The 22,776-nt window shown below is 42.8% G+C and overlaps 1 protein-coding gene across 1 annotated transcript in view; it reads left to right on the top strand.

The window, feature by feature from the left end:
• The first annotated feature begins 1,586 nt into the window (after positions 1–1,586).
• The window catches only part of LOC133970953 (voltage-dependent P/Q-type calcium channel subunit alpha-1A-like), a 47,906-nt gene continuing 26,716 nt past the window's right edge, over positions 1,587–22,776 (top strand). The window contains exons 1-18 of the mRNA XM_062408116.1: positions 1,587–1,687; positions 2,173–2,312; positions 10,763–10,854; positions 11,454–11,606; positions 11,923–12,110; positions 14,540–14,643; positions 14,804–14,919; positions 16,204–16,248; positions 16,354–16,437; positions 17,267–17,473; positions 17,878–17,990; positions 18,085–18,197; positions 18,321–18,452; positions 18,727–18,799; positions 19,278–19,395; positions 19,524–19,591; positions 19,752–19,858; positions 22,713–22,763. Coding sequence (XP_062264100.1) covers positions 1,595–1,687; positions 2,173–2,312; positions 10,763–10,854; positions 11,454–11,606; positions 11,923–12,110; positions 14,540–14,643; positions 14,804–14,919; positions 16,204–16,248; positions 16,354–16,437; positions 17,267–17,473; positions 17,878–17,990; positions 18,085–18,197; positions 18,321–18,452; positions 18,727–18,799; positions 19,278–19,395; positions 19,524–19,591; positions 19,752–19,858; positions 22,713–22,763 — 1,997 coding nt within the window. The 5' untranslated portion in view covers positions 1,587–1,594. The remainder of the gene's footprint in view (positions 1,688–2,172; positions 2,313–10,762; positions 10,855–11,453; positions 11,607–11,922; positions 12,111–14,539; positions 14,644–14,803; positions 14,920–16,203; positions 16,249–16,353; positions 16,438–17,266; positions 17,474–17,877; positions 17,991–18,084; positions 18,198–18,320; positions 18,453–18,726; positions 18,800–19,277; positions 19,396–19,523; positions 19,592–19,751; positions 19,859–22,712; positions 22,764–22,776) is intronic.

Here is a 22,776-nt window from a genome sequence, read left to right as displayed (position 1 = left end):
TCAAACACGTGAAACACTCACACACACACATTGAGGTGTACGATCGGGTGCTCATGAACGGAGAAAACAAACGACTTTGAGGCGTACACGCACATACACACATGCTGCCATACATACATACACGCACACATGGGACGTATGATTCCATAAATAGCTCTGCCTTTCTTCCTTCACCATTCAAACTTTCCCCTCCTCCCCTCTGCCATGGGAATGGTTTTTCCCAAAGGAAGCAAGCAAGTAGGAAAAGGGTGACAGGATAGAACAGGAACAGACCGGTGCTCATATCCCTCCTTTATATACTGTCGATATTGATACTTCACTATACTTTATATTCTTTTTAAAATGTCCTAATTGTCATCTTTCCATCCTCATCGTCTTTTTCTTCCTGTGTCCGTCCCTCCCTCTGGCCTGATCCCTCATTCATCTCCACATCTGCACTCACTCTCTCTCGTTCACTCTCTCCACTCACTCTCGCTCCTATTTGAAATCTAACCATTTATCTTGTGACCTTAACCAGACGGGGGGATTGATTTAAAAAGACACCGCCTCTGTGTGTGTGTGCGTGGGTGTTTGTGTGTGCGCATTAGAGAATGTGACAAACAAAATTAGTTGTACAATGAGACTCCCTCCTTCGTATCTCTCTCCCTCTCTCTCTCTCTCTCTCTCTCTCGCTCTCTCTCTCGGTGAACTCGCCCTCGGACGTTATGTACATGGAGCCAAACGGTGATGTCACAATAAATCTCACTCCGTCTCCAGGCCACGCCATCACACACTAACACTCTCATACAGCCCCATGTTGCTGTTTGTGTGTGTGTTTATTTGTTTTGTTTGGTCTGTGTGGGTGGTGTGTTACCAGAACATACACTTAGCAGAACATATTTAACTGACTCATAATGATAGCTTGTGTGTGTGTGTGTGCGTGTGTGTGCCTGTGTGTGTGGGTGTGTGTGTCAGCGAGAGGCCAGACATCAGTCCCTCAGAGCTGCAGTTCTGATCCAGGTTTTTAAGTCTGACCTGTTAGATTCTGTTCTGACTTTTAAACGCTGCAAAGGTTTTAATTTGTGTTCCTCAATGTTGGGTCCTGTTCACGTCCTGCCACTATTTCCATCAACACATTCTTGTAATGAATCCGTATTGCAGGTTCGTGCCTTTGTCTGAGTATAGAGAGGTCTATTGAAAAATGTGTTGACAATAGCATGTACGCTTAATTGAAACACAGTCCTTGACCCACTTCAAACCTATAAAGTCATATTGATGCGACATATTGTCAAGTGTGTGAAGACCAGACAGTAGATAAAGATGGACGACGTATCTGCACTTCCTCCCACCAATCCAGAAATAAAGCTTTTTTACTGTCCCTGGTGAAAACAGGCACAAATATGTGTTGACGAAAGGATGTGATTATCTGAATCCATGCAGCATATTGCAGCAAATCTTGTTGGAAAATTAAAAAGGTGACTCACATGATTTTACGATTATGTAAAAAAAAAAAAAAAAAGCACCTATCATGCCAAGCTGTCCTTTTTAACTGTTCAGATTTATGGTTGTTGAAGTGTTTGTTCCTTGACTGACCTTCCTCACTCCATTTGAGTGGATGATTCTCGCCACCATCATCGCCAACTGCATCGTCCTGGCTCTGGAACAACATTTGCCCGATGGAGACAAGACGCCGCTGTCTGAACGCCTGGTAAGTTGGAAAGACACGGGACTGTGTGGGAGTCGCATGTAAACATGATTAAATCCAGGTGACAGTTCAGAGTCCTTATTGATTTTGCTTCGGCGGAGATGTATGCAGCTACTCAGCTAAGAGACTCAGAGAGGATGGTTTCTCACCTTGAAAAACTAAAACACAAGAGAAACATACACATTCCTATGCATACCATTATATTGTATAGGATTATGCAGTGCAGTATTTTAAATATTCCATTTACAATCTTTTGGCAAAAGGTAGATGGAAGCCTGCACAGAACTGTCCACATCCCATATTGTGTCAAGGAGCATTATAGAGTGCAATTAATCTATTTTCTCTTAATCAGAATTAACAAATATGACATTAACTTTTTCATAGATTTACAAAGTTAGATAAAACCCCAGATCCTCTAGATACCAACCCCTCTCTCACTTTATCTTTTTTCCTTCTTAACCTCCCTTCATCCTCCTTTTACCTTTCAGGATGACACCGAGCCGTACTTCATTGGGATCTTCTGTTTTGAGTCTGGAATAAAGATCCTGGCTCTTGGCTTCGCCTTCCACAAGAACTCCTACCTGAGAAATGGATGGAACGTCATGGACTTCGTGGTGGTGCTCACAGGGTGAGTGGCGAGCAAACAGGCACGAGCCCAAACACATGAGAAGTGCACACACACACAGCTTGTGACCTGCATGAAGACAAAAATGCTCATGCGGTTAGCATCAGATGTGGTGTGTGTGTATGTGTGTGTTTGTGTGAATGTGTGTTTGTGTGTGTGTGTGTGTGTGTGTGTGTGTGTGTGTGAGTGTTTTCCCTGCTCCTTTGCCCTAATGAATGGCCCCATTCTGTGCGAGGCAGCAGTCGGATCACAGAGCAGAGCTGCAGGTAGCCAACTACCCGGGTAGTGAACAAATGTCACCACAATATACACAGAGACAGGGGGTGGGGGGGTCACGGGGGGGAGGGTGCAGAGGGAACAGATATTAGAGAGACTGAAAAAAGGGGATGACAAAAAATCACTGTTATTGGACAAATTAGTACAATTTGGCGAAATATGGCGTTACTCAGAATTATTGTGCAGAACCACTTTAATTAACTGCGGAGCGATATAATCTGTGAGTCAGCAGAAAAAAAACGAATCAAACCGTCTGTCCTGATGATCGTAGTCTATAACACACATTTAGACTTTGAGAGAGAATGAATCAGATCCATAAAGTGGGTGAAAAGTAAGTTCCAGAAAACAAAGGCAATGGATCCATATGAAAATAGCCACTGTGAACAACCGCTGGCCACATTCCATTAACCGTGTGAGCACAGATGTGTGCCGGGCCATGAGTGATCGCCTGCTCAGCGGACGTCCTCTGACCTGCCACAGTTTCACAATGAACCATAAATATTTCCCATACATTGATTTATTTGTGGCCACTGCCACCTTTTCAACGTTGACCACATATTGATTTTCTTTTTTACTATTTCAAATGAGTAAAACCTTATTTCATTGTGAGGCTGCACTGAACGCAGAACATTGATTTGCTCAGCCTCTCCTTGGCCCACACTTCCGTTCTCTCTTTCTGTCTCTCTCCTACACACTAACACACACACACACACGCACAGACACACACAGACACACAGACGTCCATCTAACATTGTCTGACAGGCTAAAAACAACATGGTTTGGTCTCCAATAAAAATGACGTACAGCTCTCGAAAATACTGAAGAGATCACTTCAAGATGATCAGTTTTCCATCTTGGTTTTATTCTTTAAGCCACAGACACAAATTCAACAGACATTGTAGTGAAATGAGTGGCGGACATGTGGAGATACAGATTGAAGACAAATCTGGAGTGTCTCTCAGTTTTTTTCCAGAGGAGGAAAGTGAGGTTCCGATCATAAGTGGTCCGAGACACGGACAAACTTATGATCAAATCACGGATGCCAGGAAGGAGCAGGGCCTTTGTTTTCAACACCAGTCCCAGATTGATACCTGGTCTGAGAGGTGAATGGCCTTAAACCTAATTTACAGCTTGTGGGAAAGGCTGCGTCCTGAAATGCATTTCACCTCAGGCAGATCCGAGTGTGGTCTTCTAACATCCTACACTGCAGGAAATGATGGAAAACAAATGAGGGATAGTGGCACAAGTCCGTCAACACATAATAGCCTTATCTTATTTATGATTTTGACATATTATTTTAAAGCTCAGTGAAATGGGGAAGATGAGGGCAAAGGGAAGAAGTGGAATGCAGTCCGGGGCCTGTGACGGAAGGGGTGTCAACAAGGGAGAATTAAGACTCTTGATAGGATTAGCTTGATGGAATTACTGTACCGATTAGATTATGGGTCATAGAAATGGACCAGAGTAAATAGATGACATAATGCGGTGAGAGAAATAAAGCGCAACGATCACATGGACTCAAATGCAATCTTTTTTTTTTCAATTGTACACCCATCATGTCATGTGTCTGTTAGTGCATCCATCCGTGTGACATGTGACTGTATGAAATGTCATTCCTTCTTTTCTTTCATATCTATGAACGCGCTGCAGGCTGTGTGCTCATGTGTTCGCAGCCGTCGCACGCTGGTCTGTGTGCCACAGTTTGCATTCACAGATTAACGTGATCAGATGAGTGATGGTTGGTGAAAAGAGAGAAAATGTCTGTGAAGGTCTTACTGCTGCAGACCCTCAGTTGACCGCAGCTCTGAGCTCATGTCTCAGATTTGCCTGAGCACATCACAAAGCCCAGAGAATTAGTTATAAATGGCTGTAAAAAAAACACAAGCAGAGATGTTCCAATAACGCATTGGAAATGACACCATCACTTTTTCTCCAAAACTGCAGTGGCACTGTACTGCCACTGGCAAATGCTGTTTTTTACAGCAGCTAGGAAGAAGTTATTTCCAGTGGAAGTTGCATTAAATGTCAGCAAATTCCCACAAGTAAAACCGCAACGTTTATCATACGCAAGATTTCACTTTGGAAGGGCGAAGCTACGTGATTTCCTTATTCTAACTTATTTATGTATAAACTGCAGCTGCTTTTTACCAGATCAATTTGAAGGATATTATTAATTGTGTTTTCCTAGATTCCTTTATTCGTGTTCTTTTTCAGGCATTACGGTCAAACTAGATAATAAAGGTTATTCATTCTCGGTTATGTCTTTGTTATTTAAACCTGAGCCAGGCCATGTAAGAATCATATCAACCGTCATTTTGATACAGGTTGAGATGCATCGGCTGTTAAAATATGATATAAAGGTTGTTATTTATTAAAATACATTGGCATCATATCATTACGCTGTGTCGACCGATACACAAAGTCTAAACCTGGCCCAGGTTCCGCGACCAGCTTTCACATTACATTAATTCTGTTCGTTAAAACTGAAACATACATAAATCATTTGCGGTTTAAATCACACTGTTTCCTGTGCCACATGCTCACTTGACAAGTCTTGTAGTAAAACTGTGTTTACTGGCTCAGATTGTTAGGTTGTGGTCATCGCATGTGTGTATGTGTGCATGTGGTGATTTGGAAAAAAGCTTCGTGGGTTACATAAACCCTCCGCATTTTTGCTGACAAAGCACCGATGAAACTGATGTTCGTTTCTCTCAGCCCTCCCTCCCTCTTTCTCCCTCCCTCCCTCTCTCTCTCTCTCTCTCATACACACACATACACACACACATACACACACGCACACACACAGAGTCTGGCAGAATCTCCTTATGCTTTAAGAAGAGCAATCATGAAGCCAAGCTCATCTCGGCGTGCCACAACAGAGAGCCTGAAAGAGAGAAGATGAGTGTCGGAGAGGCAGAGAGAGGAAGGGAGAGGCCGAGCGGGAGGAAATGAAGCAGTCCTTAAAACTTCCAGTAAAATGCCTGGTCTCCCATAATCCCCCTCCCCCCCAACCCATTCCCGTCTTTTATAATAGGAAATCTTTATATTTTTTGAAACGGATAAGCCTTTGAGCAAGCATGACACAGCATTTAAATCTTCTCCGGGAGGCACAGGCACTGCCGCTGTTGCTCCAGAGATGCCGCTCCGACATGTTAGCAAAAATGGTTTCTTCCAGTTACCGTCCAGGTGACATTAAAGTCTCTAGTAACAACCCCCCACTGTTTTTATGTTTAAATGTATGCGATTATTGCCGTGTTAAATTTAGAAAAAGAAGGAACCTGTGCTCTGCCGCAGCTGCTATAGACTCTCTTTTCATTCAGGGCATCTATCGTGTTTGATGTGAAGCTATTTAAGGACAAAAAATTAAGAGGAATAATAGCATCATCGTAGAAAAAGAAATTAGTGACTCAGAGAGAGGAAGGAGGCAGAGGACATGCATAATGAAGGATGAGAAGAAGAATGAGGCTTTATGAGATTTGTATTTTAATGAAGCTAAAATTATCTATAAATATAAAATATATTAACATTAATGTGTCTCCGATGACCTCCATGAGGAAATTAAATCAGTTTACATTTGTTTAGATTGATACCTAATCCTAACCTTAACCTAAATTTAACCTTAACCTACCCCTTACCTTAATGTCAGCCTAAACTTAACCTAAACCCTCTACCACAATCCCCATAAGGTGCTAGTTTAAACAGCTTTAGTTCCCTCCAAAAGGAGTTATACATAGATCACACACAGACACACAGACACACACACAGACACACACTTACAGATAGGGTTTTTTTTGAGCTGTCGATGAATGGTGGTTGTGTTTTTCACTCTTTGAACATGAAAGGCTACTTGGCCTTTCTACCCACCTCTGGCTCAAACCTTTGATACCTCACTGACCAGAGAACCTGCACACACCAGCACACGCACACACACCAACACACACATTTCCACATTTCCACATCAAAACCTTCCTTTCCATCTGCCTCTCACCCTGGTGCACTTGCAGGTGCTGTCTTTAAACACATACAAAGACAAACACACAGAAGGCCCTTAAACTGTCTGAATAGATTAGCTGCTCATTTTACAACCTTGTTGGATTTCAGTAGATTTGTGTCCTCCGTGTTTCTGTGCCAAAGTGTGTGTGTGTGTATGTGTTGTTGTGAATATCCTGAGTGACTTGGCACTGGGAAGGAGCTAGTTGTTTTTTATCCCCGCTATTGATTATTAGTCCAATTACCCTTAGTTTATAGCCCATCTTGTTTTGCATCCTCCCCTCTGTACCTCCTTCTCGTTCACTTTTTTATGTGTTTTTCTATCTGACATGGAAATGCAATTTTTTTCAAATTTGCTAAATGTGTGATAGAATGTTAATGAGAACAACAGATATTCGTGTAAACACTTTAAGATGAGAGAGCTTTTGTGATTGCGGGGATACGTTAGATGTGAAATGGTCGGTTCGTGGCAGCAGAGGAAAGCAAAGAGGCGAGAGGGGCTGAGAGTTTGGAGGAGAGATGAAGCAGGTTGGTCAGTGATGTGGACAAAGATAATTAGCCACATTTCGCTGAAGTCGGCAGGAGCGCAGACGGAGAGAGCTGACGAAAAAGATTGTTTGTATAATGTGTTAGATTCCCCAGAGAAGGGGTCAGCGGGGAGATTGTGTAATAGCAATATTGCCTAATGTGTTTCCCCATAATCATTTGTGTTTCTTAGGATAAAGAGCAGGTTGTGCGTCTGTGTGTTTGCCTGTGTGTGTGTTAAGGTCAGGTATGTAAGATGTAGCCTAGCCTCTCTGTCCCCGACAAGGAGAGATTGCTTTCCATTGGTTATTCTATATGACCTACTTTCCAGTGTGCATGCGTGGAGAAATGTATTCTCACTCAATATGTTAGATCTCCAACCAGAACCTGTTTGCTACACAGATGTGTGTGTGTGTGTCTGTGTACCAGTGTGTTTGTTTATGTGTTTGAGTTGTGATACATTTACATTAAAGAGAGAAGAGCGAAGGATAAAAAACAATCAATCAGGCTCCTCCCTCGGCCCTGTTACCAAGGTGATACAGAGATTCTATCAATGAGCCGAGGTCCCTGTTGCCATGGAAACACTTATGAATGAGAAAGGACCCCGTCACCGTGGAGACGGTGTGAATGAGGAACCGCCTCATCGGCGTGACAACGTGTGTGGCAGCAGCTTCATCACCATCCTCATCTTCCTCATCATCTTCATCATTCTCGTCCTCATCATTCTCATCATCATCATCATTATAACACCCTCTTCATCACCATCCTCATCATCCTCATCATTATAACACCATCTTCATCACCATCCTCATCATCCTCATCATTATTACACCCTATTCATTACCATCCTCATCATCCTCATCATTATTACACCCTCTTCATCAGCATCCTCATCATCCTCATCATTATTACACCCTATTCATCACCATCCTCATCATCCTCATCATTTTTACACCCTCTTCATCAGCATCCTCATCATCCTCATCATTATTACACCCTCTTCATCACCATCCTCATCATCCTCATCATTATTACACCCTCTTCATCACCATCCTCATCATCCTCATCATTATTACACCCTATTCATCAGCATCCTCATCATCCTCATCATTATTACACCCTCTTCATCACCATCCTCAGCATCATCATCATCATCATCATCATCATCCTCATCATCATTACACCCTCTTCATCACCATCCTCATCATTATTACACCCTCTTCATCACCATCCTCATCATCCTCATCATTATTACACCCTCTTCATCACCATCCTCAGCATCATCATCATCATCATCATCATCATCATCATCATCATCACCATCATTATTACAACCTATTCATCACCATCCTCATCATCCTCATAATTTTTACACCCTCTTCATCAGCATCCTCATCATCCTCATCATTATTACACCCTCTTCATCAGCATCCTCATCATCATCATCATTATTACACCCTATTCATCACCATCCTCATCATCCTCATCATTGTTACACCCTCTTCATCACCATCCTCATCATCCTCATCATTATTACACCCTCTTCATCACCATCCTCATCATCCTCATCATTATTACACCCTCTTCATCACCATCCTCAGCATCATCATCATTATTACACCCTCTTCATCACCATCCTCAGCATCATCATCATCATCATCATCATCATCATCATTATTACACCCTCTTCATCATCATCCTCATCATTATTACCATCATATTAACTGAGAGCTTTGATAAATACTATAGATAATCAATATTAAATGCATATATATATTATTATATACTAAAATCCACTCAATGTATTGTAAATAAATGTCTCAGCTTTAATCTAAGATAAAAATTTCTTTGAAAGAAACTGAAGTATCTTTGCTCGAGCCGCCGACCGCCTGGTGGTAGGACGACCGCTCTACCCCTCAGCCACAGTAGTGAAAAGCAATTGCGTGGTTCACCAGACAAACCTGGTCTGAAGTCAGTGTATTTTTTTAACATTTTAACTTGGTATATATCAAGACAGGATTTAACAATAAACACAGAGCAGATGTGTTTCCTCTGCAGTGAGTGTTATCTCTCCTACAACCATAAAAGCATCCACCAGGGTGCAAGTGCACCTGGCTTTCAAAGGGAACGAGATGGGGCCCTGGTTGGTTTATTGCGTGTTACACACAAAAAACACAGCCGCAATTAATTATGTTCAACCCTTTTGAACCAAGTAGCTTTGGACACGCTCTGAATCCACTCTGTGCACGTGGGCTTCAGAACATGCACTTAGATTGTTTCTATAATCTTGCCCTCAGTGTTTTTGTTTCAGTGGCCACAACCTCATTTTTTGAAGCCATTAACACCTTTTGAAGATTGACTGCTCACAGACATGCAACATAACCCACTTGGCTGAAAACGTGGCATACAATATTTTCCAGGTGCTCTCAGGTAGCGTTGAGTCTTTCCTCAGCTACATGTATGTCAGAGGAAACGCGTTGTGGCTATTTTGTTACTTAAAAAATGTGACAAAGATTCATACATGGTTAAATTGTCACTGCTCCCTGGTTGAAAACCGGAGACACAATATAAAATATATCTCTGCGATTCATTACGTTTGTTCTTTTTGCATAAGCTACAGTACAGTAGCACCTCGTGACCAAACCAGGAACCTCTCAGTTACAAGTCAGCCTCTGATGAGGCATTTGATATCACACAATGTCATTACAAGGACCCCAGCTTACTCTGGTGATGGAGCACCTGCCACTGGGGAGCTTGCTGGTAATGCAATGCTGCATTGGAAACTGCAGGCGAGTTATACCTTTATCCATAGATCCTGGGTCGGTGTTGCTTTTTCTCTTTGTGCCAATTTTCTGGGTTTTCCAAGCAAAGCTGACTGACTTCAGACCTGTGATTAAGGCTCTGCTGTGTCACCGGGCCTCTTAGTGGAGCAGAGGAAAGTGGAAATGTGTCAGAGAGACAGAACAAAAGATAGAGAGAGAGAGAGAAGTGGGAAAGCGGATGATTCACAGTGTGCGTCAGACGATGGGACTGACTGGAAGTCTGGCGGCACAAGAGAACATCTTAACCCTCTCAAGTGCACACACACACACACACACACAGTCGTGGTGTTTACAAGCGTCTATTCAGATAATGAGCAGTGATACAGGTGCTGCTGCGGCACACACCGCGTTCACTCTGGAGTCTGATGTCGGCCTGAAGAGAAATTATTTAAATGTACCCAGATTAAAAATAAGCAGGAAGAAGCAAGTCAGCATCTCTGATCTCCTCGTCTGCAAAGTGCTCCCTCTCTCTCTTGCGCTTTGTCTCTCCACAACTTCAACTTTCTTTCTGTCCTCCCGTCTCCCCATCGCTCTCCGCCTTTCATTCCCCTTTTTGGTTTTATAGTCTCTCTCTCATCCTGATACACTTCTAACTCCTTCCTCACTTGTCAGCTCTATTGATCAGCTCATGCAGGATTTACATAGTGTTCACCCAGTTGCTTCTAATGACCTGGCATGGGTTGGCGTTAATGTGTGTGTGTGTGTGTGTGTGTGTGTGTGTGTGAAAAAGTGAGAAAGACGGGGCAAAACAGGGAGAGGCTGACTGACAGTGACAAGCTTGACCAGCTTAAGTATTGATTGCCTGTGCACACGTCTGTGCATCTGTCTCCTTCTCTTTAGGATCCTGTCCACTGTGGGTTCAGATTTCGACCTGCGGACCCTCAGGGCTGTGCGCGTACTGAGGCCCCTCAAACTGGTGTCCGGTATTCCCAGTAAGTCGGAACTTTTTGTCTGACAAATTAATATAACCAATGGCGTCCGTGTCATTCCTTGTTAGTTATATTTCAGTTACAGGCTTATTGGATGACTTGAAGATGCATTTTGTGTCAAGGTTTTTCTGCAGCTTCTGTGTTTCTCTGCATAATGCACCCAAAGTGTTCCAACCAAAGTGGTTCTCCTGTGCACTCGGCTCCTTTTTAAAATGTTACAGTGGCAGTTGTGTTCCGGCTCCACTGCAGAGTTATTAATAGCTTTGACTCCACTACAGGGCTGAACGGGCGAACCAAGGCTTACTCATCATTAAAGTCACCAAGCTTCCTGTGAAAACCAAATTAAGAGTTCCATTACAATGTGTGACACACATCAGAAATTAGATTAGTTTCCAACATCAATATTTGGCAAGAATTGAAAAGTCACTGAATATGATTTTATTGTTGAAAAATATATTTATTTTATATTAAAATGTTGTATATCTCAACTAAATGTGTGAGTGATGTAGGCGTAAAGTGAACGCTTTTCTAGTTTAACAATTAAAAGATCCTTGGACCTAATCCTCATGGCACAAACTAAGCGTGTACACTGTTTCCTCCAGGCCTACAGGTGGTGCTCAAATCCATCATGAAGGCCATGATTCCTCTGCTGCAGATCGGCCTCTTGCTTTTCTTCGCCATCCTCATGTTCGCCATCATCGGCCTGGAGTTCTACATGGGCAAATTCCACACAACCTGCTTTGACAATCACACAGGTAATGGGGTTGGTGTGCTTGTGTTATTTTTGTAATGTGTGTTAGTGATTGTAATGTGTGTTAGTGTTTGTTCGAGTGCACTTCAAATAGTCCCAGTGCTAGTTTATGTAAAAAAAGCCAACTTTTCTCGATACGGCGATTGAGGAGGAGTTAGTTTGGCCTATTGAGCTTTTAGGAGGATTCTCAAATGTCCATTAAAGTTAAGTAGGTTTGTCCAGTTTGCTGTGTCACTGGTACTCAACAAAACTAACCACATATCATGATTGTGTGCCTGCCTTCTGTTTTGAAACACCTCTCCACCTCCACCCATGTCCAGGTGAGATCCGCAAAGAGTTTCCATGTGGGACGGAGCTCCCGTCGCGGCTGTGTCCAGTGGGGACAACGTGTAGACAATACTGGCTGGGACCCAACTACGGCATCACCCAGTTCGACAACATCCTGTTCGCTATCCTCACCGTCTTCCAGTGTATCACCATGGAGGGCTGGACCGAACTGCTCTACTATGTATGTACTGCTGAAGACGTTTACACACTCAGTGACCGCTCCGCACCCGTCTGTCAGTTCAAATGATCCTGCTTCGAGTGTTTTGCCCTTTTGAACCATCATAACGATTGGCCATTCGTTGCCTCAGCTGCTGATGTCGGCTTTGTTAATTTGCTATGATTCCGTTCTCTGTGAGACAAGCGTGACCTCTGCTCCCTGACCCTTCACCTCCTGAGCAAGGCACTCGTCCATGTTGACCATGTGCCCTCGGCTCCACTCTGCCTCCAACCTCTCTCAAACAGTGGCGTCTGTTCTCCGGAGACAGTCAAGGAATATCCATATTTTTGTAACAGAGCCATTTTTATTTTTCTTATGTTTATACAATGTTGTAAGTTACAATACACACACGCAGCATTTCAATAAGTAATCGAATCTGTTAAATCACAACGTGTTAGCGGATGTGACAGGGACCAAACTACGAAGTTAAAGTAAAAGTCAAATACATTGGCTTATTTGCTCATTTGCATAGCGGTAGGAATCTTTATATACAGTCTTGGCGTATTACTCTTTATAAAGTTTATATTAAACATTAGACCCTCAGCCATTGAACAGGACCTGACCCTGATGCGTTTGCTTTCAAGGAAGCATGATCCAGACATGTGACATAATCAGTTGGTTTGTTAGTCATTATGTTGCTGTGGGGATTGTACAGAATTGCTTTATCATGTGGACCCTGGTTTTTGAGATGATAATAATAATAATGTTTGACGGGCATTTAAAATTATGCTCATTTTTGGAGGCCATTTGGTTTGGATCGAGTCAAATGCAATTTAGACCTTGTGTTTCTCTAACATGGTTTTCAACGGTCACATGAATATTTTACATCTTTAGTGTGAATCTGCACAAACCAAGCAACCGTCTCATAAAACAATACAATCTAAGTGTTAAGACTTCTGCTGATTTTCACCTGAGCAAACGATGCATTTACCCGTTACACCGGCAGCGGCTCTCGGGCGATGTCATCGCTCATGCCCAAAACTGAATGGTTCCCTGTTGTCATTGGCAACGGTTGCTATGGAGACCAGAGGTAGATGAGGGTCTTTGAGTGTTACTGTAGTCGTCTCCTCCCCCCCCCCTCAGTTAATCACATTCTCCCCGTTGCTCTTTCTTCTTTCTTTATTCCATCTTTTTTTCCCCCTCTCCTTCTTACCCTCCTTCCTCTTTCCGTCTTCATTCCTCCCTCCCTCCCTTCCTTCCTTCCTTCCCCCCCTGTCCCTCTCACTCGCTGTCCCTCCTTCCCGCTGCTGCTCTATATTTAAAAGGGCCTGTTCAGTCCAAGTTATTCTTGCAGCTGCCGGGGAGGGGGAGCGATAAAAGTTTAATTGTAGAAAGAAAGGGTCTGCGGTACGTTGGGTACACAGCGGCGATACCAGGGAAGAAGGGAAGATGGAGGAAGGTGTGTGTGTGTGGGGGGGGGGTGAGAAAGGGTGAAATGAAGAATCAATGTAGAGTCTGATCAGGGACTTTGAGGGAGAACTAAGGGATGGATCAGAGACAGGAAGAGAGTAGAGGAAGAAACTAAACGAGCGAGCATCAAGATGAGAGAATTACGTTTGGTAAACGGGCGAGGAAGCGATTTCGTAGGACGATGAAAGGAAAAGGAGAACGAAAAACAATGAGGAGTGAACAGAGGAAATGGAAGGAGGCAGAGTCTGGAGAAGAGGAGGATGGTAGAGACGGAGAGGAAGCGAGCGAAGCATTATACATTATTTACTCTGCTCAGAGAAGCTAAATAGAGTGGCAGATATGCATTTACTTATTGAGATGACTTAAAGCAAAGTCATGTCAGCCCTGCTGTTGTTTATATTTCAAGCGGCAGTGGACCGCACCTCTGAGTGCACGGGCCTCCATCTTTTTAACGGCCACACTGTCTGGGTATTAAATGAGTTTCAGGCAAATGTGGAAAACCTGATCACTTTTAGTGAGAATGAGTGTTTAGGAACAGTGCCGACGCTGTAGAGCACCTGCACGCAAACACTGTGAATGCATCTAAATTTGACAAACAGGCCCGAAAAATTATACGGGGGGTTTTTCTGCAGGGGTGTTAGGAAAGATTTAAACATGCACATCACAGCTGTAGTTATTCTATCTGTCCAGCCTGCAGACTACTCTTCACCGGTCATGCAAGCTCTATATTCGCCTTCCGATAGATTCACTTTAAAGAAGGTATCACGTTCTCAGTCGATCAAATCTTTGGTTGTGATGAGTTGTGGTGAATTCCCCATTTCTCGCTTTAGTAATCTGTTAACCAAGTGATGCTTCTGTTAGCTTAGGTGCTGTTATATCAAGTTCAGGGGGAAGAGCAAAACATTGATTACTTTGTCTAAAGTGTGTGTGTGTGTCTGTGTGTGTGTGTGTGTGTGTGTGTGTGTGTGTGCGTGTGTTTCCAGAGCAACGATGCCTCAGGGAGTGCATGGAACTGGATGTACTTCATCCCCCTCATCATCATTGGCTCCTTCTTCATGCTCAACCTGGTGCTGGGTGTGTTGTCAGGGTAAGCGTCACAGTAAAAGGTTGCTTATCTGTAATCTGTTTCTTATTTATGAGATATTAAACAAATGTGGAGTTAATTGCATGCGTGCCAAATTAACAAAAAAATTTCACATGTGTCTGCTATTATTGCGCGTTGTGTGTGTGTGTTTGTGTGTCTGCAGGGAGTTTGCCAAAGAGAGAGAGCGTGTGGAGAACAGGAGTGAGTTCCTCAAGCTCAGAAGACAGCAGCAGATTGAGAGGGAACTCAACGGTTACCTGGAGTGGATCTGCAAAGCTGGTTTGTACAAACTGTTTCCCCAACATTTCAATTCTCAATCCACCAGGAATGCTCTGGACATAACTATGTTGTACAATTTGATTTAATTTTACTGTGAAGCAGCTGCATGGATTTGTGGCCTAGAGCAACTGGAATAATATCAGTATAAACAGTTGGAAGGAGGTTATTTAAAGTGATATTTGTCAGTTGATCAGTTAACTCAAAAGTATCTGTCATGTGTTAAATTGCATTTTAGGGGCTTTCACATCTACATTGTTTTGGTTTGGACTATTTAGAATTTTTAGTTTAGTTTAGTAGTCCGACTAAATGAAGTGGTGTCAGTCCGGATTAAGTTCAGTTTGTTTGCAGTGTGAACACCATTAAACACTGGAAGCCTTACTGGTCCAGAAGCCGAGCTCAGGCTCACAGGATAATTTGTCTTTGACTCATAGTGTTAGAATGATGTGATCGTTTATTTGATTGCATATTAACTTGTGTAGAGTTCTGCACCTGGAGATCTTGATGCTGGTACTAAAAACCATTATGATATTACAATAGCAACAAAATGAATCACTTGTTTCCATTAATTTCCTCCATTCAAATGAAACAAATTTTGTAAAGTAAAATAACTATTTGAATAGTGAATACAATACAAACCAATTGATGTGAAGTGTAGGTAGACACAACCCTTATAGGTGATGACAACAGGACTCTGGATGACACACATAGTCCTGTTGTGTCATCTGTCTTCCGCCGTCTGAATAGATATGAACCTTTGGAGTTTCACATCTGAGAAAACAACAAATTGACAAGAATAGATTGATCTTTTGAAGTCGTGATGTTCGGACCCTTTAACAATCACGACCAAACCCTTTGAATGTAAGTGAGCAGCCTTGATTAACATGGCTCTGGCACAGGATTAAAGAGCCTTGTTTGATGCTCGAGACCCGGGCCAGTTCCCTTTCTCTGCCGCCTCTCTCCGCTGTGGCCCTGTGTGATGAGGGCAGCGAAGATGTGGAGAGGATAAGAGGAGTGGAGAGGTGGAGGCTGGAAGGAGCAGATCAAGGGGCAGATAGGAAAAGGGCAGAGCTTTGATCATCTTGAAAAGACGATCTACATAAAAACAAGGCGGTTGAAAACAGAGAAGGGAAGCGATGAGTTACATGGACAGGTGCAGGCCAAAGACTCTGTGTGCAATTAAATGAGAAATGACAACAACAAAAAAGATTGATTTATAATGTGGAAATCGTTAATTTAGCGTGACTCTACACTTTGTTGACATGTTTATTTGTGTGCGGTTTGCAGAAGAGGTCATCTTGGCGGATGATGAGAATGAAAACGATTATGATGGTAAGAGTTTGTTTGTGCATGAAAGTGATTTGTTGTCTTTTTTTATAGTGCATGTACGTTTTGCACGTCCAATAGTCACACGTGTTTGTTCGCTTTTTTAAACAGGGTCACGTAGGAGAGCCACAAAGAACCATAAGAGCAAAGCTGAGCTGCTGCACCCAGATGAAGGCGATGGAGACCTGGCCGTGGGTAAGAGAGCCTCTCACACACACACGCACACACACACACACACACACACACACACACACACACACACACACACACACACAAACCACAGGTACATACAGATGCTATCTTATCTTGCATATCAGCATTACCTGACCCCGCTCTCTTTCTCCCTCTTGTCCTCAACTCCTCTGCACTTCTCTTCTCTTCTCGTCTTACATTTTCTTTTCATTCTCTGGTCTCTAACCCCCCCCTCATCCTTCCAACTGTTTTTCTGCATAACGAGACCTGACTCTTCCATGTTCAGAAACGTGGATCCGAACCAGTACAAGGTTTTGGTGTGAAGACCCGTAAAGAATTTAGATTTGCAGGTTTATAATATAATACGGGTGGAGAAGATGATAATCCAACAATAAAAAACTGTCAGTCCAAACACCTTAACTAATCAGTTAATTAGTAAGTGGTTGGTGTAATAGTTCATTAATTAACCTCAAATTTTAGATAATACTCATGTGCTCAATCCCCCTCATCCCTTCACCTTTCCCGGCCTTGCTGCCTCGTCTCTCCTTCTCTCCTCCATCCCCGCTTCTTCCAGTCTTTCCATCCAATGCTTCTATGCATTCATATACTGTATATTAGGAACTGGACATCACCACAGAAACATTGGACCTTTATAATGTGTCTATGTCTATGCTCAAGTAGAATGATGTTATGTGACCAATGAGGGAAGCAGATCCTTGTGTGTACAGTTTTGTCTTTCCTAGATGATTAATGTACACAAACATGTCAATAACCCACTTCCAACTTCTCTGCTCAGATACTTATATCACATTTATCTTGCTTTCCCTTCCAGGTTCACCATTCGCTCGTGCCAGCTTGAAGAGCTCCAAGCTCGAAGGATCAACCTTCAAGAGGCGCGAGCGCCGGCTGCGCTTCTTTATCAGACACATTGTGAAGTCCCAGGCCTTCTACTGGGGGGTGCTGTGTTTGGTGGGCCTCAACACGATGTGTGTGGCTGTGGTTCACTACGACCAGCCAGAACCACTTTCGGATTTTCTGAGTGAGTAGGAGGGCGTGGGGATGGATACATACTTTGGTGCAAGCACAGCACAGATTATCTCTGCAATAGGCACAAATACTCTCATCGCAGATTACTGGGAGAGAGTGGGTGAGCAAATTCTTAAAGTAAACGTGACTAAATCCATGACAGAGCACATCCAAACAATCTGTCCTCCTCTTGTACACAGTTAAGTGTTGGTCTCTGTTTGTTACATGTGTATAGTACATATACACATTTTTATTTCTCCCTTACATACTTATAACACTACCCTTCTTTGGATGGATGAATGAATGGAAGGTTGAAGCATGCAATGTATCCTCCTTTCCTTTGAGCTTCCTCTCCTCCTCCTCCTCCTCCTCCTCCTCCTACTCCTACTCACTTCTCGTCTTCCTCCTTCTGTGTAGATTTTGCAGAATTCATCTTCCTGGGGATATTCTTGACAGAGATGTGTATAAAGCTGTATGGCCTGGGCAAACAGGCCTACCTCAACTCCTCCTTCAACTGCTTCGACTGCATTGTGAGTCCCGCTACACACAGCCGTAGACTGTGCACATACACACACTAACACACACCGATGAGTTGACACTTGCATGTGCTCTTATTTGTGTCAGGTGATCGGTGGTAGTATATTCGAAGTGCTGTGGTCCTTCATCCAGCCAGGCACGTCGTTTGGCATCAGCGTGCTGCGAGCTCTCAGGTTATTGAGGATCTTCAAAGTCACCAAGTGAGTCGGTCACTAGTTATAAAGTCATGTTATTTCTTATATTCACACAAGGACGTTATATTAAAGATGTCGCAGAATAAAATCCAGAATAAAAACCATGCTTTCTGTCTGTCTGTCTGTCAGGTACTGGGCATCTTTGCGTAACCTCGTGGTTTCTCTGCTCAACTCCATGAAGTCCATCATCAGCTTGCTCTTCCTGCTCTTCCTCTTCATCGTCGTCTTTGCCCTGCTGGGCATGCAGCTCTTCGGAGGACAGTCAGTGCTGTTTGCCCGTTCCCCTTTGCTCGCTCTTTCCCTCTCTCCGTCCCTTTTTTGGAGTCTTTATTTAGTTTTCTGCTCAGAGATTCATTTTTTTTCTAATCGCCAAAGTAATTTCAGGGCAGTTTTTCAGAGGAGATATCTGTTGTGCTAGCGAGATGCTTTTTCATTTCCTGTCCCTCTCTGCATTTGTTCTCACACGTCTTCTTTCCAACTCTCTCTCTCTCTATATATATATATTTATATATGTTCTTTTTTCTCCCCCTGCTAGGTTTAATTTTGAAAATGGCACTCCTCCGACCAACTTCGATACCTTCCCCGCAGCAATAATGACGGTGTTCCAGGTGAGCAGAGGACAATGAACTGCAGAGGGGAGGAAGGGAGGGGAGAAGACTGGGACTGGATTAAGACGGAAACGATTAAAGGACCAAAGAGGATTTGCAAACGAGGGAACGATATGAAATTTAGAATTCCAGTTTTGAATCGCTAAATGTCATTAGTCAAAAAATGTATTGTGCTTAATATTTCTGTATTTAAATGTGTGTGTGTGTGTGTGTATGTGTGTGTATGTGTGTGTGTGTGTGTGTGTGTGTGTGGGTGTTTTTGTGTGTGGGTGGGTGAGAAGGAGAGCTAGAAGCTGATTTTTGGTTTGTACTTTGTTTTGCATCTTAAATAAGTACATAATGTGTCTGAGTGTATATTATGTACTCTATCAGAGCTTCAATCAATGTTCAAATCCCTAGAGGTCCTTGGTGTGCAGGGTATGGCCTCGTCTTACCATTTACGCGTGTGTGTGTGTTTGTGTGTGTGTGTGTCTGTCAGATCCTGACCGGTGAGGATTGGAACATGGTGATGTACGATGGCATCAAGTCTCAGGGCGGAGTCAACAAGGGCATGGCCTTCTCTATCTTCTTCATCGTCCTCACACTTTTTGGCAACTGTATCCTCTGACAGTGGACCTCACACAATACCGCAGTACTCCAGTGTTTGCCAGCCAGTCGGTTGCTTTGTGTGCATGTTGTTCAAACAAACGCCCACATGCTGGATTTCCTTTAACTCTGTTCTCAGACACTCTGCTCAATGTGTTCTTGGCCATCGCTGTGGACAATTTGGCCAACGCACAGGAGCTGACCAAGGTTCACTGCAGTCACTTACATCTCCGTTTCTTTTCTGAATTCTAAGAGCTACAGGAGTTGTGCTCCTCTGCTCCATCTGTTACCCTCATTGGCGATGTTTACCGTTTTGACTCATCTCTTGCTTTTGATTTCCCTCCCTCGTCATTGTCTGTCTGTGCAGGACGAGCAGGAGGAGGAGCAGGCTGCCAATAAGAAGATCGCCCTGCAGAAAGCCAAGGAGGTGGCTGACGTCAGCCCGCTGTCTGCCGCCAACCTCTCCATCGCAGCGTGAGTTCCCGACTCTTCCTCCGGCGCTCTTGTTTTGATTGAGGAGCTTGAGAATGCTCAGTATACTGCACTTACAAATTGAATTGTTGTGTGTAAGCTTGGACCTTTACTTCTTCAGGTATCAGTCTGACTCGTGTGCGACGCAATTGTGCATCACAGTGAGCCTCGGTGAACCATTCATATTCTTCATCGATACAATAATAAGTGTTTTTTCCCCTTACTTTAGAATAAAGGTTTTAACATTCATAGGTCGACATGCACACTTTTAATCCACTGACAGTACATTTAGAAATAAACCTAAACATGTATATAGATGTTTTTTGTCTCCCTCTGTCTCTTCTCTCTGTTTTATTTATCTTTCTCGTACGCTTTTGCGCATACCAAAACACAAACACACACGCGCACTCACACACACACACACACACACACACACACACACAAACACACACATACGCACAAAGCCAGCATTGGATTGATCTGGGCCGGCCCTCCTCTGGTGAGGGGAGTCGGAGTCTTTGATCCCTTTTTCTCTGTGTACACAGGGGTCTTTCCTTTTCACTCCTGGTAAAGTTCACACACTCTCACTCATAGACACACACACAGACACACAATCCACACAGTTCCGCTTGTAAAAAAAAAAAAGAAGAAGCACAACAGGTGAGCCCAAGCCACACACACACGTACACGCAGTCCTGACCTTTACTGCTTTGATATATGTGCCTCCGGGCCACTTGATATCACACACACATTATATCACACAGTTCATTCACAGAGGCAACAACGAACAAACGTGCTAAAGAGTTAAATTCTCCCGGCAGATGCTCATGATTTGTGTTCATCATCTTGTGAATCACACTCATCGTTACTTCGTGTGCTGTATGTTGTGCACTTTACCGTGCTGTGTACATTTGTGTCTGTGTATCAGTGAGCTTTATTTTAGCTGGGAGTTCTGTAAAGGTTAAATATTTATTTATTTTAAATACAATGCGTGCGAGAGAGAGAGAGACAGAGAGAAAGACAGAGAGAGAGAGAGAGAGAGAGAGAGAGAGAGAGAGAGAGAGAGAGAGAGAGAGAGAAAACGAGAAGGCTGTTTGTTGGTTTAATTCGAAATCTGCTTTAGCATCCTGCAGCAAACTTGCAAACCTTAGCCAAGGCCCAACAGTCCACGTACAAAACCACATTTAGATTCATTAGAATTCAAACCGGCCAGAAAAACATCCCACCGATTTTTTATCTGGATCTGCACCAAATTGTAAGCACTCATAGATATCAGTCCCGTAAACATGCCTAATGTCAAGATCCATGTAAAATTTGAAAGTGGCAAAAGAAATAGGTCCAAATCCACTCCTGACTCAAGTGGGTTCTTCCTTGGCTCTTGTCCCACCCCTACCCACAATTTAATTGAAGTTTGTCGAGTAGTTCTTCTGTAATCCTGCCAAAAAACTAATTAACACAGACAAAAATATAATCACACGTTGATATTATATACTTTAAAAGCCAAATGGCTAAGTATAGACTTGAGTGTCTCATAAAGTCAATTTTAGTTTCCGGTCTCTTTTCTTTCTTTTTGATTAAACCGTAAATTCCAGTTCTGCTGATGTAGGGCTGCAAGGTGCATCACATTCAAACAAACTAGTTTAAATCCAAACCCCTCGTTTCTGTAGTTTTAAAAAGGAACAACATTGAAATTCCCCCCCCCCCAAAAAAAGTAGGGATTTTAAACTTTAGGACCAGTGGTGCATGAAGAATCTCTTAGGGAGATATTCTATGGTAGATTCAGAACAGTCGGCTGCCATGAAAGCTCCAGACCACCCATGGAAAACTGTTGTAAGGTTACATAGCAGTAACTCATCTAAATAGATTGAAACAATGCAGTAAATCAGTTTTTAGACAATTTACTGTGGTCTTACCGAGGTATTTTTTTTGTCGTTAATGGATTACAACTTCTGTGATGTGTTTACTAAACTAAAACTGTTATCCTGCTGTTTAAAGTAACATGATCTCAGAGGTTTATATGTTGTACTCTTTGTATGATTTATCCTCATCACCACAGGCTTATTACTACGTTATAATGCAATATTTCTGCAAAGTGCATAAAAAGTATTTTGTTGTAGTAGTTCATTGGTTGCAGTGGTGTACACTGTTAACCATTGAGCTAGTTTAAGTTAAATACCACAAAATACACAGTAAAATACCAATAAAACATCTTTACAATTAGTTACAGCAAATTGCTTTGCATTGTGGGTAAAGTGTATGATACACTACTTCATTTACAGTAACATTATTTGAATTTGAATGATAAACATGGATGCTGAAATGGTGCAAACTGATTTGCAGAAACGTAGTTAGAGAATTAAAATGTTTGAAATGAAAGACAGTGTTCAGACAAACAGGAACATGAGAGATGAAACCTCCGATTGAGGGGAGATAAATTTGAAAGATGCAAAGACCGATCAGAAGAGAACAGGGCAAGATAGGTGAGTGATGCAAGAAAGATGAAATTTGTGAGATTGCAAAAAAAGGAGGATAATGGAAAATTAATTGATAAAGAGATGGAAACAAACTGTAGAGGTTGAGTGTGTGTGAATGTTGTAGTGTGTGTGTGTCTTTGTGTGTTAGAGTGTGTGTGAAGGGCTGCATTCCAAAATTTCGAAATCTTTTTGGCCAAAATGTCCCCATTTTCAGGAATGTATTGAGCAAAATTGACAGCTGACTTGAGCAGTGCCCATGTTTCAGTGAAGACAGGCTGTTTCTTTTCATTTATTAACTGGTGGATGGACAGCCCATTTTGGAATATGAAATCCTCCTTCTGTTTTTTCGTGCCATCTCACTCACCAGCTGTTTCCCTCCTCAGCAACAAAGTACAGAGTGAGTGTCACAACGCTTCCGACCCCTTTCTGGACTGGTATTTATTTATT

The sequence above is a fragment of the Platichthys flesus genome, chromosome 16 (assembly GCF_949316205.1).
Source record: "Platichthys flesus chromosome 16, fPlaFle2.1, whole genome shotgun sequence".
Lineage (NCBI taxonomy): Eukaryota > Metazoa > Chordata > Actinopteri > Pleuronectiformes > Pleuronectidae > Platichthys > Platichthys flesus.
Note: the sequence above shows the minus strand (reverse complement) of the source record. Positions and strands in the feature narration are given on the sequence as shown.